Source organism: Nyctibius grandis, chromosome 8, assembly GCF_013368605.1.
Source record: "Nyctibius grandis isolate bNycGra1 chromosome 8, bNycGra1.pri, whole genome shotgun sequence".
Lineage (NCBI taxonomy): Eukaryota > Metazoa > Chordata > Aves > Nyctibiiformes > Nyctibiidae > Nyctibius > Nyctibius grandis.
The window spans coordinates 27,893,530-27,906,325 of NC_090665.1; the positions used below are offsets into that span (position 1 = coordinate 27,893,530).

The window sequence follows — 12,796 nt, forward strand, 5'->3', positions numbered from 1 at the left end:
CATCGAGTCCAACCATATTAAATACATACATTTGGTCACGACCACTTTCAGAAGTCAAAAATGCAAAAATTCTTTTGCCCATAATAGTAAACTCCAGTATGTTCCTTCCCTGAGCCTGTATTCTATGTGAGCATGTTGAGATTTTTTGTTTTGTCTATTTTTGTGAGACCACTATTAAGAAAACACAAACTTACTTTGACTAGTTGTCCTCCAGGGCTAAACAATAAACAGTTTTCCTATCACCCAGTGCCCCTTTCCCAAATGAGGAAGGGAATTGGGAAAAGAAGGGAGACTTGGAGTTGAAGTTGAACAGATTTAATGAAATAAAGAAATCAATATAAACAACAACACAAACGAGACAAAACTATACTTATCTACAGAGCACTGGCAAGTTGCTCCAGGAATCACAATAGTTGGAAACAAGGAGAAAAAGAGAGGAGAACAAAAAGAGTCCCACCTCTGCCCAGCAAGCCCTCCCCTTTATAGTGAACTTGATGTTAATGCTATAGAATACACCTGTGGGCCAGCCTGGGTCAGCTGCCCTGGATTTAACTGCTAAGGGTCTTGATCACCATGGCTGGCCACAAACTGAAACCAAATCCCAGTGAAACCAGGACACTAGTTCTGCCCCTGGTTCCATGTAGAGTCTCTTACCCTGGATGAGGATCTATTTTAGGTCTGTTTATGAGTAAAATCTACTTTGAAAATCTGTATCAACTTTTAATGGTAGCAAAGAGTTGCAGTTATATAGATTTTCCACTTCTTCAGGGCCAGATGCAGAAAGACGATTAAAAAGTAACTGAAGTTCATGACAAGATTAGACAGGGTGTTTTTCATTGATTATAGTGACCTTTGGATTGAACTCCACGACTGTTATTTTCTGTACAACACAGAAATAGATAAAGGTAAAAAGAGGTGGCTTTCATTTCTGTTGCCTTCCCTACAGCGGATGCACTTCTCTTTGCATGACTTATGTTCTTACTGTGCTCATATTTAGCTCTCAAATATTAATATAGAACAAATGGTTACATTTGATCCCATTCAAATCAATGGGAGTTTTCTTTGGTAACAGAAAAGTTTTTTGGCCCGGTTAGGCCTGGTGTCTAGACAATGATATATCAGGGTGTACCTGCAGATTCAAATGGTGAATTCACACCTCCTAATGAACAGGGGATTGTTTGTTTTTTCTCCCTATAAGTAATGTATAGAAATAGAAAGTAACATTCATTTAAAGGGGTTTTTCTGTATTTATACAATCTGTTTTACTTTTTTCATCAAGGGTGGACCTGGAGCAGCAGGTGCTAAGGGTGAAAGTGGTGAACCAGGTCCCCAGGTACCATAATATTGCCTGTTATGTTTAAGCTTGTTTATCTTTAAGAAAATGCATTCATATCGTGTAGAAGAAATCAATCAATGATATGCTTTCCGCATGCAATTGAAGAAAAATAGCTTTTACAATACTATCCTAATTAAATGCAATAGCTTGATTGTTCATTTTGAAATATGAAAGTAACAATCTTTATATAACAAAGAGCAATTATCACAGGTAGAGTGTCATCACTTGAAAACCTGTTTTGATATTGTCACTTCAGGCTCTTTTCTCTGTTAAATAATCATATTTCAGTCTGCAATTTTATCACCTTGGGCTCTATCAACTTATCAGATCTCATAAGGTGAGCAAAGTTGTATTTAGTTGGCAATTATAGAGTATTTTCAAGAAAGGCGTGACATAGCAAGAATAAGTCTTTAGGAATCAGTGCATGCTTTTCTTCTCAACTTACTATTATATCAGCTCCTGTGCAGTGATGTTAAAGAGCACTGAAACACATTGAAATCTTTCAGCTTAAACCTAAAAGTAATAGGGGGTTCTTAAAGAAATCATGATAGGAGTCTCTAGAACAATGCTTTTGCCAGATCTCAAGTAGTAGCATGTATTTGCTACATTATTAAGTGCCTGTCTTAAAACTCCACATGGATATATGCAGAAGAAAAATAAAGTAATTAAACGAAAAATACTCTGAACAGCTGGTCAGTCTTCCAGTTTGCTTATTTACATTTTTAGTATTTTTTCTCTTCCTATTCAGTATTTTTGGATGGCTAGTCCTTACCATTGCTATTTGTACCTGAAGAAGACATATTTGGATAGGAGATGAGAAAACAGAAACATATACCCACACAGTCATCAATGAAAGTTACATGTGTTTGAAAAGTGGAATTAGGTTTTTCAGTCTGGGGTAATTTCGTCTCCCTCTAGTTAAAACTGTGCTGTGTAAAGCTAAGACAGCATGTGAGCTGTTTACCAGCACAACTCATGTTTGTGTATGAGTTAGGGATCTGAAATAAGCCCTTTTTAGTTTTCATCAAATAATTACTATGTGACTAAAATAATTTTGGCATGAGAGGAAGAAAGGTTTTCAAACCACAGGACTGAGATCTTCAAAGCCATGAAAAGAATGTAAGAAACTTCTATGTTAAAGGACTAATTATGCCGTATACAGTGCCATCTCATGAAAACTAGTGTTAAAAGTGGTGGTGCTAAGGCCAGTTTGGATGCCCATGTTCTATTAAAACTAATGGGAATTTGGAAACCAGAATTCATCTCCTGGAAAAAAATGCAGCTTTGTGTATAAAAAAAAATCTTATCTTGTTCTTGAGGTGAGATGTTTAATGAGTGTTTTGCTGACATGAATATGATTCAAGAATTGCACTCTTAAATTCAGGGTCCTCGTGGTGTTCAAGGTGCCCCTGGTCCAAGTGGAAAAGCTGGCAAAAGGGTAGGTAGTATATAGATCAATCCTGCTCTGGGTAAATAGTTTCTATTTAAATATATTTAAATATTGACTGATTCCACTGCATTTTCAAATGGTTGCCCATCTGGGTTTTTGCAGGGACGTCCTGGAGCTGATGGTGCCAGAGGAATGCCAGGAGAACCTGGTGCAAAGGTAAATAATAATGAGACCTGAGGCTTTATTTCAGTCTTGGAATGGGTTAGACAGATTTTATGTAGGTACCACCGTTTCTTCCAGGCCAACCCAAAATTCTTCTCTCAAGTGAAAATACTGAGGTTTCCGATAGCTAGGTCAGGTGCAAAAGCTGGGAATGAACCATCCATTTAAAATATGGTAATTAATGGTAATGGTTAGTAGTCTGACCTTTAAGTAACTTGATTCTTGGGGCATGATTCTTACCCCTCTGAATCAGTTTCTAGTTACAGAGTATCAAAAATAGTAAAGTCAGTTTTGCAGCTGCAAAATGCAGCTGGAATCAAGCTTTTCATTTCAATGTAGACTTCTTTTTATAAGTAGCATAATAACAGCACAATGAAAAAATTGGTGTGGCATCTTCTCTTCCTTCAATGTATAGAAGCAAATTTTCTGAGTTTCATCTATGTGCTCCCCTCCACGTGTTTTATTCAATAACAAAAGTGTGCCCGTATCCAAAGGTAGGCATTAACTTCTAGAGCGAACGCACAATTTATTCGGAGCAATATAGAATGTAATAGTCATCTGCTAAAGCTGTGATTTCTTATTTCCTAGGGTGACAGAGGATTTGATGGTCTTCCTGGCCTCCCTGGTGACAAAGGTAACAGGGTAAGAAAAACATGGATATTTATAGAACAACAAATTGATAACATCACAGAAATAATACAGTAATGCACTAAGGCCTATGGGGAAAGTTAAAACAGAATGTCAGTTTTTCACACTACAGAATAATATCTACATTGTCAGGTAATGTATTCCTCATGAAACATTTTAGTAATATCAATCAATAGACAACAATTCATATAAATATATAAATTATTTAAATATATTTTAAGGATTCAGATCACATCTTCACCTAGGTTTCACTCTAATTTTTCTTAGCTTGCTCAAAAAAATGCATTTGAATTTTTGAATTGCAAACTGAATTGTTTATTGTGGCTTATTCCAACAACTGCAGCTTAAAGAAAGATCAGAGTCAGGTCTGATAAGTTAGGAAAACTTGAAGTAATATTTAAAACAACTAATGTACTTGCTTCTTATCTCAGACCAATCTGTAGGATAAGACTGTCTCTTTCCATACAAAGTCTAAGAATAATCACAGCAGGGGATTTCTTCTTCAAATTATACCCCTAAGTTAGATTCTAGTAACAACATACTCTACTGAATGTACCCCCTTTACTGTTGCCCTGGTAAATGCAATGCACCATAAAAGAAACAGTGAGTGGGAATGTCAACAGAACCATTCCCATATGTGCTAAAGCTTGATGGCCAAAGAATGATTATAGCTCTCACCCTTCAATGGGTTAGCACAGTTGCTGCACTTCCCAGAAAATCTCAACTGTGTTGGCTACTGGCCCGTAATGTAGTTCTTTGTAATAGCATCTAAGGGTACTCTCTTGAGTTCTATTTGCAATGGCAAAAGAACTTATAGTGTTATATAGAAATGTCTTGATCCTCTATCGTCATTTCCTTTTACTTAAAGAGTGTAAAGCAATCTGTGCATCACTTAATTGAAATCCAGCTTGATCAGCAGGGGACCGGCAGAGGGGGCTAGGCATTAAGCTCTTGCCACTACTTCACTCTGAAGGCTGAGCAGAAATTGGTTCAGAGTCAGGGAACGTGTGTCTGCTTTCCAACCTGGAATACTAGAATTGTCTGTCTGTGGGACCTTCCAAGTCATAAAGAAATTAATTTTTTTGGCAAATATTCTGTTTGTTTCATATTTCCTAAACAAATAAAAAAAATTAAATAGAAGGATAAGTTTGGGTTGAAATTTGCAAAATAGTAATAAAAATGTGACTTCTTTTCATCATTTCTTTCATCCCGCTATTTAAAAATCTCTGCATTCTCCTGTTTCTATGGAAATCTTCTGTAAAAGTACAAACTACGATTTTCTGAAAGCAGCTCGATTCAAAGTAAGATCAGATAGCTGTAGCTCTTTGGATTCATATATACTGACAGCATATATGCAAATACTCAGTTCTCTTTGGCTTGCAATAAAGAGCACTGAAAGAAAGACAAGAGAAACACTTTTTCTGTTGTAGTTCTGTTTCAGCTGTAAGAGAATTGATGTTGAAAACCCATAACTTTAGAGCAGAAGTTTTAGGACGACTTTTAGAATTAGTCATATTTGAACTATGAGTTGAAAATTGGATGTCTCTCTGAGATTAGGCCTCTGTCAAACACAAGTTGTCAGACAGGAGACACTGGATGAGATTCTCTGACTTCCAGTGTAGGGGAGATCAGACCACACAATACAATATTCCTTTTAGCCTCAATATCTATGACTGAACTTTTCGTATTTAGATTTACTAGATGCATAACCCATCTCCAGTATAAAAGAAAGACATTATATGCTAGAAGAAAATGTCTAAGGAAAAAGAAATTCAGGCTTTAACAGAAGATTTGAAGGAAAGTATTAGAGAATTGAAGAACTGAGAATGCTGAGAATGACAGGAAGTTTTGTTCTTACTGCATGATTTTTGTGGCCCCCCTCCGGACCCGCTCCAGCAGGTCCATGTCTTTCCTGTGCTGAGGACTCCAGAGCTGGATGCAGTACTGCAGGTGGGGTCTCACCAGAGTGGAGTAGAGGGGCAGAATCACCTCCCTCGACCTGCTGGCCACGCTGCTTTTGATGCAGCCCAGGATATGGTTGGCCTTCTTGGCTGCAAGTGCACATTACTGGCTTATGTCTAGCTTTTCATCCACCAGTACCCAAACTCCTTCTCTGCAGGGCTGCTCTCAATCCCTTCATCTCCCAGCCTGTATTGATACCAGGGATTGCCCTGACCCAGGTGCAGGACCTTGCTTTTGGACATCCCTAATACTAGATAGCTCTGGGGTAAACCAGCAGCAAGTTACCTAAAATTTCCTAGGGAAGTTTGAAAGAGTAAAGAATGGAGCCAATAAAGAGTGACTCCATATATCTCTGCTAGGATCCACAGCAGTGGTCAGGCTCCTTGGAGACACTGATAAAATTAAGGAAAACAGCATGAATATTTGGTTGTTGTCCAATACCAGAAGGAAATCACAGTCTAAAAACCCACTGCCCAGAAAGAGGTCAGTCAGTGGTGTTTGAGCTATGCAGCACACTAGTTCTCTTTAGAAATGGGGAAAGAAAAATAAATCCTAAAAATATGGTCCAGAATCCACTGAGGCTGTGCCTATATAGACTTGAAAAGCCCCAGCCTCTGAGAGGAAGGGTGGAAGTCTGGCTGCCTTCCAAAGCCTCAGACAAATCAGTCGCAAGGCTCTCAATGACTGGTGCCAGGGCACGTGGTTCTGAAAGGTGGTCAGTGCACTTCACCGTGTATATTCCAGGGCCCAGCAATTGGTTTATTAACTTCTGACCCATGTACACATGCCTTATTTTACTGGCAGTAATACATTGTGTAGAGGGAGGGGGAAGGTGCCAATAAGACAAAGAAAAATGTGGGTAATACTGCCTTTTGTAGCAGTAGTTTGTGTATATTCTGGGGCCAAGAATAGTTACAAAGATAAATTCTACAAACACAAATAGTTCATTGTTTCAATAATGTTCATTTGTTTTATACTAATGTAATAAAAGACTTTACTGAGTACGATAACCTACAGATTTGTATCATTGTGTCAAGACATGTTTTGACACATCGGACTTCAGCTAACACATTTGTTTTCATTTCCCCTCCCATTCATTACTGTTTCCAGCAAAAGATGTATTATTTGAATGACTTTCCTTATTCTACAGGGAGACCGTGGCCCACAGGGACCTCCTGGCTTACCTGGTGAAGATGGATCAAGAGTAAGTTGCTATTTACACAGTAAAATCTAGAGTGAATCCTCATGCAATGGGAATATAGTCATGATACATGTTCTGTTTTTCTAAAACTTCTATTCCCTTTGTACAAAACCAGGGAGAAGATGGAGAAGTTGGACCAAGAGGTCTCCCAGGTGAAGCTGTAAGCAATGCTTTCTTATTCTTCTGTTTCTGTTACAAACAAAAGTCACTCTCAGATTTTTTTCCTTTTCATTGAACTGTTCTGAATAACTGCATATGTGTGTATATAAAGAGTACTGATTCTGGCTGAAAAGCAAACAAATTAAGAGTTTTGTTAGGAGTAAAACACTACTTAGAATTAGAAGTCAGGGATATATCTGGCCAAGTATACACGACTTCCAGAATCACAAAGGCCATTTCCCATCCTATTGTGTAAAATCAGTCACTGCAGTCCTTGATACACGAGAATATAACCGAGCCCCTGTTGCTTTGAAAATGTTTTCCAAATATCTATTTATTAGAAATTAGGGCCTGGCTTCTCCTCTTTTTTCACACTACTGTGCTTCATTGTGTATTTTTACACTTGTTTCACATACAGAATTTCCACAGCTGTCAGTTGGAATTCTGCAGGTGCTGTCACTGCAGAGCAGAGTTCTGCATTGCAGGCAAGAAATCAAGCCTTAGAAAGGGGAATCTTACCCTAAATGTATGATATACTGCTGCCTACTCGCAAAGTAGGAAGAAGTCGCTACAGAGTCAGAGTGTTAGTGATTCGTGACTATATCATACATGAGGAGACTGGAGACTCAGTCCTGCCTACTTTAGCAGCATGACATGAATGATGACACAAATGATGAAAACTAATATTCATTTACATAGTATAAAGACACCTTATTTAGGAGAAAGCCCTTGGTCTTTTGTGGAATTTTTTAGGGGTAAGAGGAACAAATCTGATTTTGGTTTCCAGAATGCCTTGCATTTATTATAATAAAATTATTAGTAATTTGTAATTCTTTACTACATATAAAAGCACTGTTTTACACAGAATAGTAGTATAGAGTATGACAGACCATCATGTTTTCTAAAGACAGGAATACAAACATGTATGCTACTATTCAGGTCAGACCTTCAGGCCAAGACACAGCTGAAAGTTTAGTGGAAGATGCTGTGCCAATGTTCTGCACCAGGAAATATAAATAGTTATCTCCTACCGTTCTCTGAAATGACTATACAGCAGCTAAATCAAAGCTTGCCCTTCCACTGACATCCTGTTCAGACATATGGTGACCTTCAGGAGAATCTGTTATCAGTGAATTTTTTCCTTTCGTTCTTTCTCCCTCAACCCCCATGCTGCTTTCCCCTCATCCTTCCTACTCCTTATGACATTCCTTGCCCAGTCCTGCTCCTGGGCCTCTGTTCAGAAAAAAATCATGCAGATGTTAATAAGTGTTTCCTCTCTTACAGGGTCCACGGGGATTACTGGGCCCCAGAGGTTCACCTGGTCCCCCTGGACAACCTGTACGTATGAACTGTTTTGTATTTGCATTTTCCAGAAGAAAAATGGAAGTCCACTGAAAGTTGCTCATGTTCATACTGTTTGTTGTAGGGCATTGCAGGTATTGATGGACCTTCAGGCTCAAAAGGAAACATGGTGAGTAAGCAAGCTGGGAATTAAAAAGGGAGTGGATTCTAAGAATCCTTTCCACATTCTCTTGTCCCTGACACTATGCCGTCCTTTCCGTTTAATTAAACTTTTCTGTCAAAATATTCAGATTCATTATGATCTTACATACAAAAGAGAAGCCTTCTAATACTTAGTTTTCATCCAAGAGGCCTCACCATGCTTTGCCTCAAGCTCCTTTAGCACCATGGACTCCAGTGCTTCGGTCCTATGTGTGGGCCGTTATTCTCTGTTAGAGAAAAGGCCATGATATTCATTAGCATGAAAAAATATCATACTGGATAGAAAGTTGGTGGTAGACTTTAAAGAGGGAGGAACAAAGATGAGTTTGTATTCCTTTTAGTCCTGACAATGAAGATCTGTAGTACAGAAATGCAAACCTAATGCCCTGGTATTTTTTTGCATGGTAGGGTCCTCAAGGGGAACCAGGACCTCCTGGTCAGCAAGGAATCCCAGGCCCACAAGTAAGTGTAAAGTAACTCTCAAGAAATACGATGTAATGTGCAGCAAGTGTTTAATAAATGGAAATTACTAATAGGTTAGCTTTTCATGTGCAAAACTGATAAAGTTTCAAGGATTTTATAAATAATGCTGTAAGTGTGCCGAGGGCAGTGGGAGCAGAGTTTTCAAGGAAGCTTTCAGAGGGATTTTTCATTCAGGAGAAAAATGACTCATTCAGTGTTCCTGGAATGCAGCAGGAACGGCCACACCTGGAGGAGGGTTCTGAATAGGATCTTGTTACAGACCTACTGCCAGAACAGTGGCTTGTGCAAAAGGCTCACACAAAACTCCTGATCTAACTCATAAGGGGGAAAAAAAAGCCACTTATATTTGCCAGTGTGTTTAAACAGATTAATGAGGGACCTTTAGTAGGGTGAATGTATGTATATTGTTCTCCCTGGTTTCTCACACTGGTTTCTTTTTAATAGGGGCTTCCTGGTCCGCAAGGTCCCATTGGACCTCCTGGTGAAAAAGTAAGTTACAGCATTATTCTGGTATTTCACAGTCAGTTCTGTGCAACAGCCTTGCTTATGGGCTTAAGGGCTTTGCTATGTTTTACAGAATAGTAACCTAAGATCTAAAAATTAGCAGATCTTCCTGAAATCAAGTAAATCATTAACCAATGGAGGCTTGGCTTTCCTCTCATATACATTTTTTCACAAGCATAATTTCCTCCCTTTATTATGGATTAATTTTCTGTTATTAGCTTCAGAATCCCATCTACAGTATTAAATAGTGTACTTGTATGTTATTAATTTCACAGCAAGCTGTGAAAATTATTTTTATTAATCTCTTTTTTTATAAGTTTTACCTACTCAAGTCTGATTCTGTTCTCTTTTTTCAAGGATTATGTTTTGACATAACTCTGCAGTGTAATTGGCATACTGTAGTGTCACTTGGTGTATTTTCCTGATCTGTTTGTACATGATCTTGTGGTTTGAAACATGTTTTCTGTTAATTTCAGAAATGTCACTATTGAATTTTACACTAATTTTACTTTTCTCCCCTTTTTGCTGAATTCCTGCTTTATTGATTCTTCTCTGATTTTGCTCCCCTTCAATGTTTAGTATATACTTTAGGAGAAATTGAGGAGATTTTAGGAAACAATATACATGCTTTTTACCTGCCTGTGAGCCTAAGAAGTATTATTCTAGCAAAATGGGCTAGGTCCACCATATACGCATTCCAGAGACTTTCACAAAGATGTACCATGCCTTTCAGCTATGAGCGCTGGGGTTCTGTAACCTGTACTCTTTGTGTCTCAGTCTTGTTGGTATCTTTCATATGGTGAATCCATTTATTCTTGCAATTCTAAACAAGAGTTAATTTTGTACACTGGAGAATTCTTCCCCACCTTGTGTTGTATGTGCATGTTCATAGCGTAATTCCTGAAGCCTTTTCTCAGGCAAGCACCTCATTGAAAAATATGAGTGATTTCTGTTGGCTAAAGATTGTAAGAACTGGCCTTGTGCTTGTATATTGTATGACAGTATCTTTCTAGGTTTAGTTTTGTTATATTTTCGGTTTATCCTTGATATCCATATCAAGGGCGTTAGGTATAACTACATTTTATATCCTTAGCTCTTAGAGGTAAATGTTTTGGATATGGGTGGGTTTTTTTCCTTTTTCTTTTTTTTTTTTTTTAATTATTTTTTTTTCTTATAGCTAATCTACACCTGGGGTGGGTTCATCAGCTGTTTTAACAGAGATTAAAATACTAAAAAGATTTAAGGTAGTTTGCTGGTTTATGACATACCAGTCCTCAGCAAGGATGATCCTCCATCATCCTAGCAAATGACAGAATGTTCACTATTGTTTTTAAGATGTGTCTCTGTTACTGCATTTAGGGTCCTCAAGGCAAGCCTGGCCTTCCTGGCCTTCCTGGTGCTGATGGGCCTCCTGTAAGTAACCAAATATTTCATTCCTTGAATGTTTAAATACTTTTACCAAGTAATAAATATTTCTGGATACCTGTGTTGCAAAAAAAAAAAATGGAGAGTAAAAGCACTGGTAGTCCTAGTTGGCAACAGTATTATAAAATCCATCTAAAACCCCTGTATCATTTGAGTTGTTAAAAATAAGAGAACTACATTTTTTAAGCAGCTGCTAAAAATGGCTGTCAGCTTTTAAAATATGGTCCCAGATGATGAAATGCATCTGAAACATCTGCAGGGATGTGTAAATAACCTAAATGACACACACAGGGCCAGATACTGTTTCACTGTAGTCCTACTACGTCAGTGTGGCAAAGCAAATAATTTGTAAAAATGCTCACCACTTCTTTTCTGAGGAAACATAGAACAGATTAGATCTTTCTCTGCTTCCTGAACTAAGGTGCACATTACATGTTTGGGCTTCTTCTTTCATTGTCTACACTGGGACAGACCTAAGGCAAACTTTCGAATCTTGTGATCGCTCAGGAATTCAGCTTAGCTCTGAGGATGCATTTACTCATGTGAACAGAGAGTGTAACCACCTGAGTAGCGTTGCTTACAGTTCAGGCATTAAACTTAAATGGAATCATTGTTCATAATGGCATTCATATACACTAGTTTTCTTGCATCAAAAACATCATCTTTTTATACCACCAAGAGCCATTAGACAGTAAGTGTGACTTCTCAGACCACCTCTCTCCTCCCCATGCCATTTTCCCTTACAATTTTTTTTTTAGGTTAAATCTGTGTTTCTTAAACATGACTCTCAGCAGGGTTTTGCTAGGATAAGAACAACAGAACTGGCTGCAGCGGTTTCACTGTGTAGATGCTTATATTGCAAATACAGAATTGCACCCAGGGCTCTCACAACATCTCTTTTACCCACTGAAGTACCATTTTCACGGAGAATGTTAAGTATGCAATGATAGTCCAGCTGGAATTGTATATCTTGAATCATTGTCTAAACATTTGAATTTTCACCCTGATCCTTACCTGCATGCTGGGAACAATATTAATTTCCAAACATAAGCATTATTTTAAAATCTGCATCTTGTTAAACCTAAAAGCAGGGGAGAAATGATGTGAGAGACAATCAGGTGTTAGCACAGGTCTGTACCTGATATACATCCCTACTGTGGTGGGTTGACCCCAGTCAGCAGCTAGGCACCCACCCAGTCACTCGCTCACTCCTCCCACAGTGCGATGGGGGAGAGAATCAGAAGATCAAAAGCAAGAAAACTCATGGGTTGAGGTAACAACAGCTTAATAAGTGGAGCAAAGCTACACACACAAGCAAAGCAAAATAAGGAATTCATTCACTACTTCCAATCTGCAGGCAGATGGCTAGCTGCTTGCTGGAAAGTTGGGCTTCAGCACACATAAGGGTAACTTGGGAAGACAAACACCATAACCATGAATGTCCCCTCCTTCCTTCTCCTTTCCCTGAGCTTTTATTGCTAAGTATGACATCATATGGTATGGAACATCCCTCTGATCAATTTGGGACAGCTATCCCAGCTGTGTCCCCTCCCAGCTTCTTGCTCACCCCCAGCCTTCTCACTGGGGGTTAGAATGGGACAAAGAGAAAACATCCACACTGTACAAGCATTGTACAGCAACAGCCAAAACACCAGGGGTTTGTCACATAAGATTAACAGCCACATCAAAGTCATATCATATTTGACATACTGAAAACATTTTGGGATGTCAACGACACCAAAACATGAATGGTTTTAGTTACCGACTACAGGTTATGTGGGATCACATGCTTGGCAAAACTAGAGATTTACTATGCTCCTCTAATAAGACTGATGAACATCAATAGAAAAAGGATTCCTGACTGATTCTCATAAACAATAATCTTCTATTAACCTTTAGTTAAAAAACAATGGATTGGTTAATGTTCTGAGTGCTGCAGTATTAACATCAGTGATATAGAACA

General features: G+C 38.4%; 1 protein-coding gene across 4 annotated transcripts in view; it reads left to right on the plus strand.

Moving 5' to 3' along the window:
• Positions 1-12,796, plus strand: part of COL11A1 (collagen type XI alpha 1 chain) — a 161,581-nt gene that overhangs the window by 65,968 nt on the left and 82,817 nt on the right. For all 4 annotated transcript variants that reach the window (XM_068405734.1, XM_068405736.1, XM_068405733.1 and 1 more), the window contains 11 exons: positions 1,280-1,333; positions 2,721-2,774; positions 2,889-2,942; positions 3,537-3,590; positions 6,709-6,762; positions 6,875-6,919; positions 8,203-8,256; positions 8,345-8,389; positions 8,830-8,883; positions 9,349-9,393; positions 10,768-10,821. In XM_068405734.1, the coding sequence (XP_068261835.1) occupies positions 1,280-1,333; positions 2,721-2,774; positions 2,889-2,942; positions 3,537-3,590; positions 6,709-6,762; positions 6,875-6,919; positions 8,203-8,256; positions 8,345-8,389; positions 8,830-8,883; positions 9,349-9,393; positions 10,768-10,821 (567 nt within the window). The remainder of the gene's footprint in view (positions 1-1,279; positions 1,334-2,720; positions 2,775-2,888; positions 2,943-3,536; positions 3,591-6,708; positions 6,763-6,874; positions 6,920-8,202; positions 8,257-8,344; positions 8,390-8,829; positions 8,884-9,348; positions 9,394-10,767; positions 10,822-12,796) is intronic.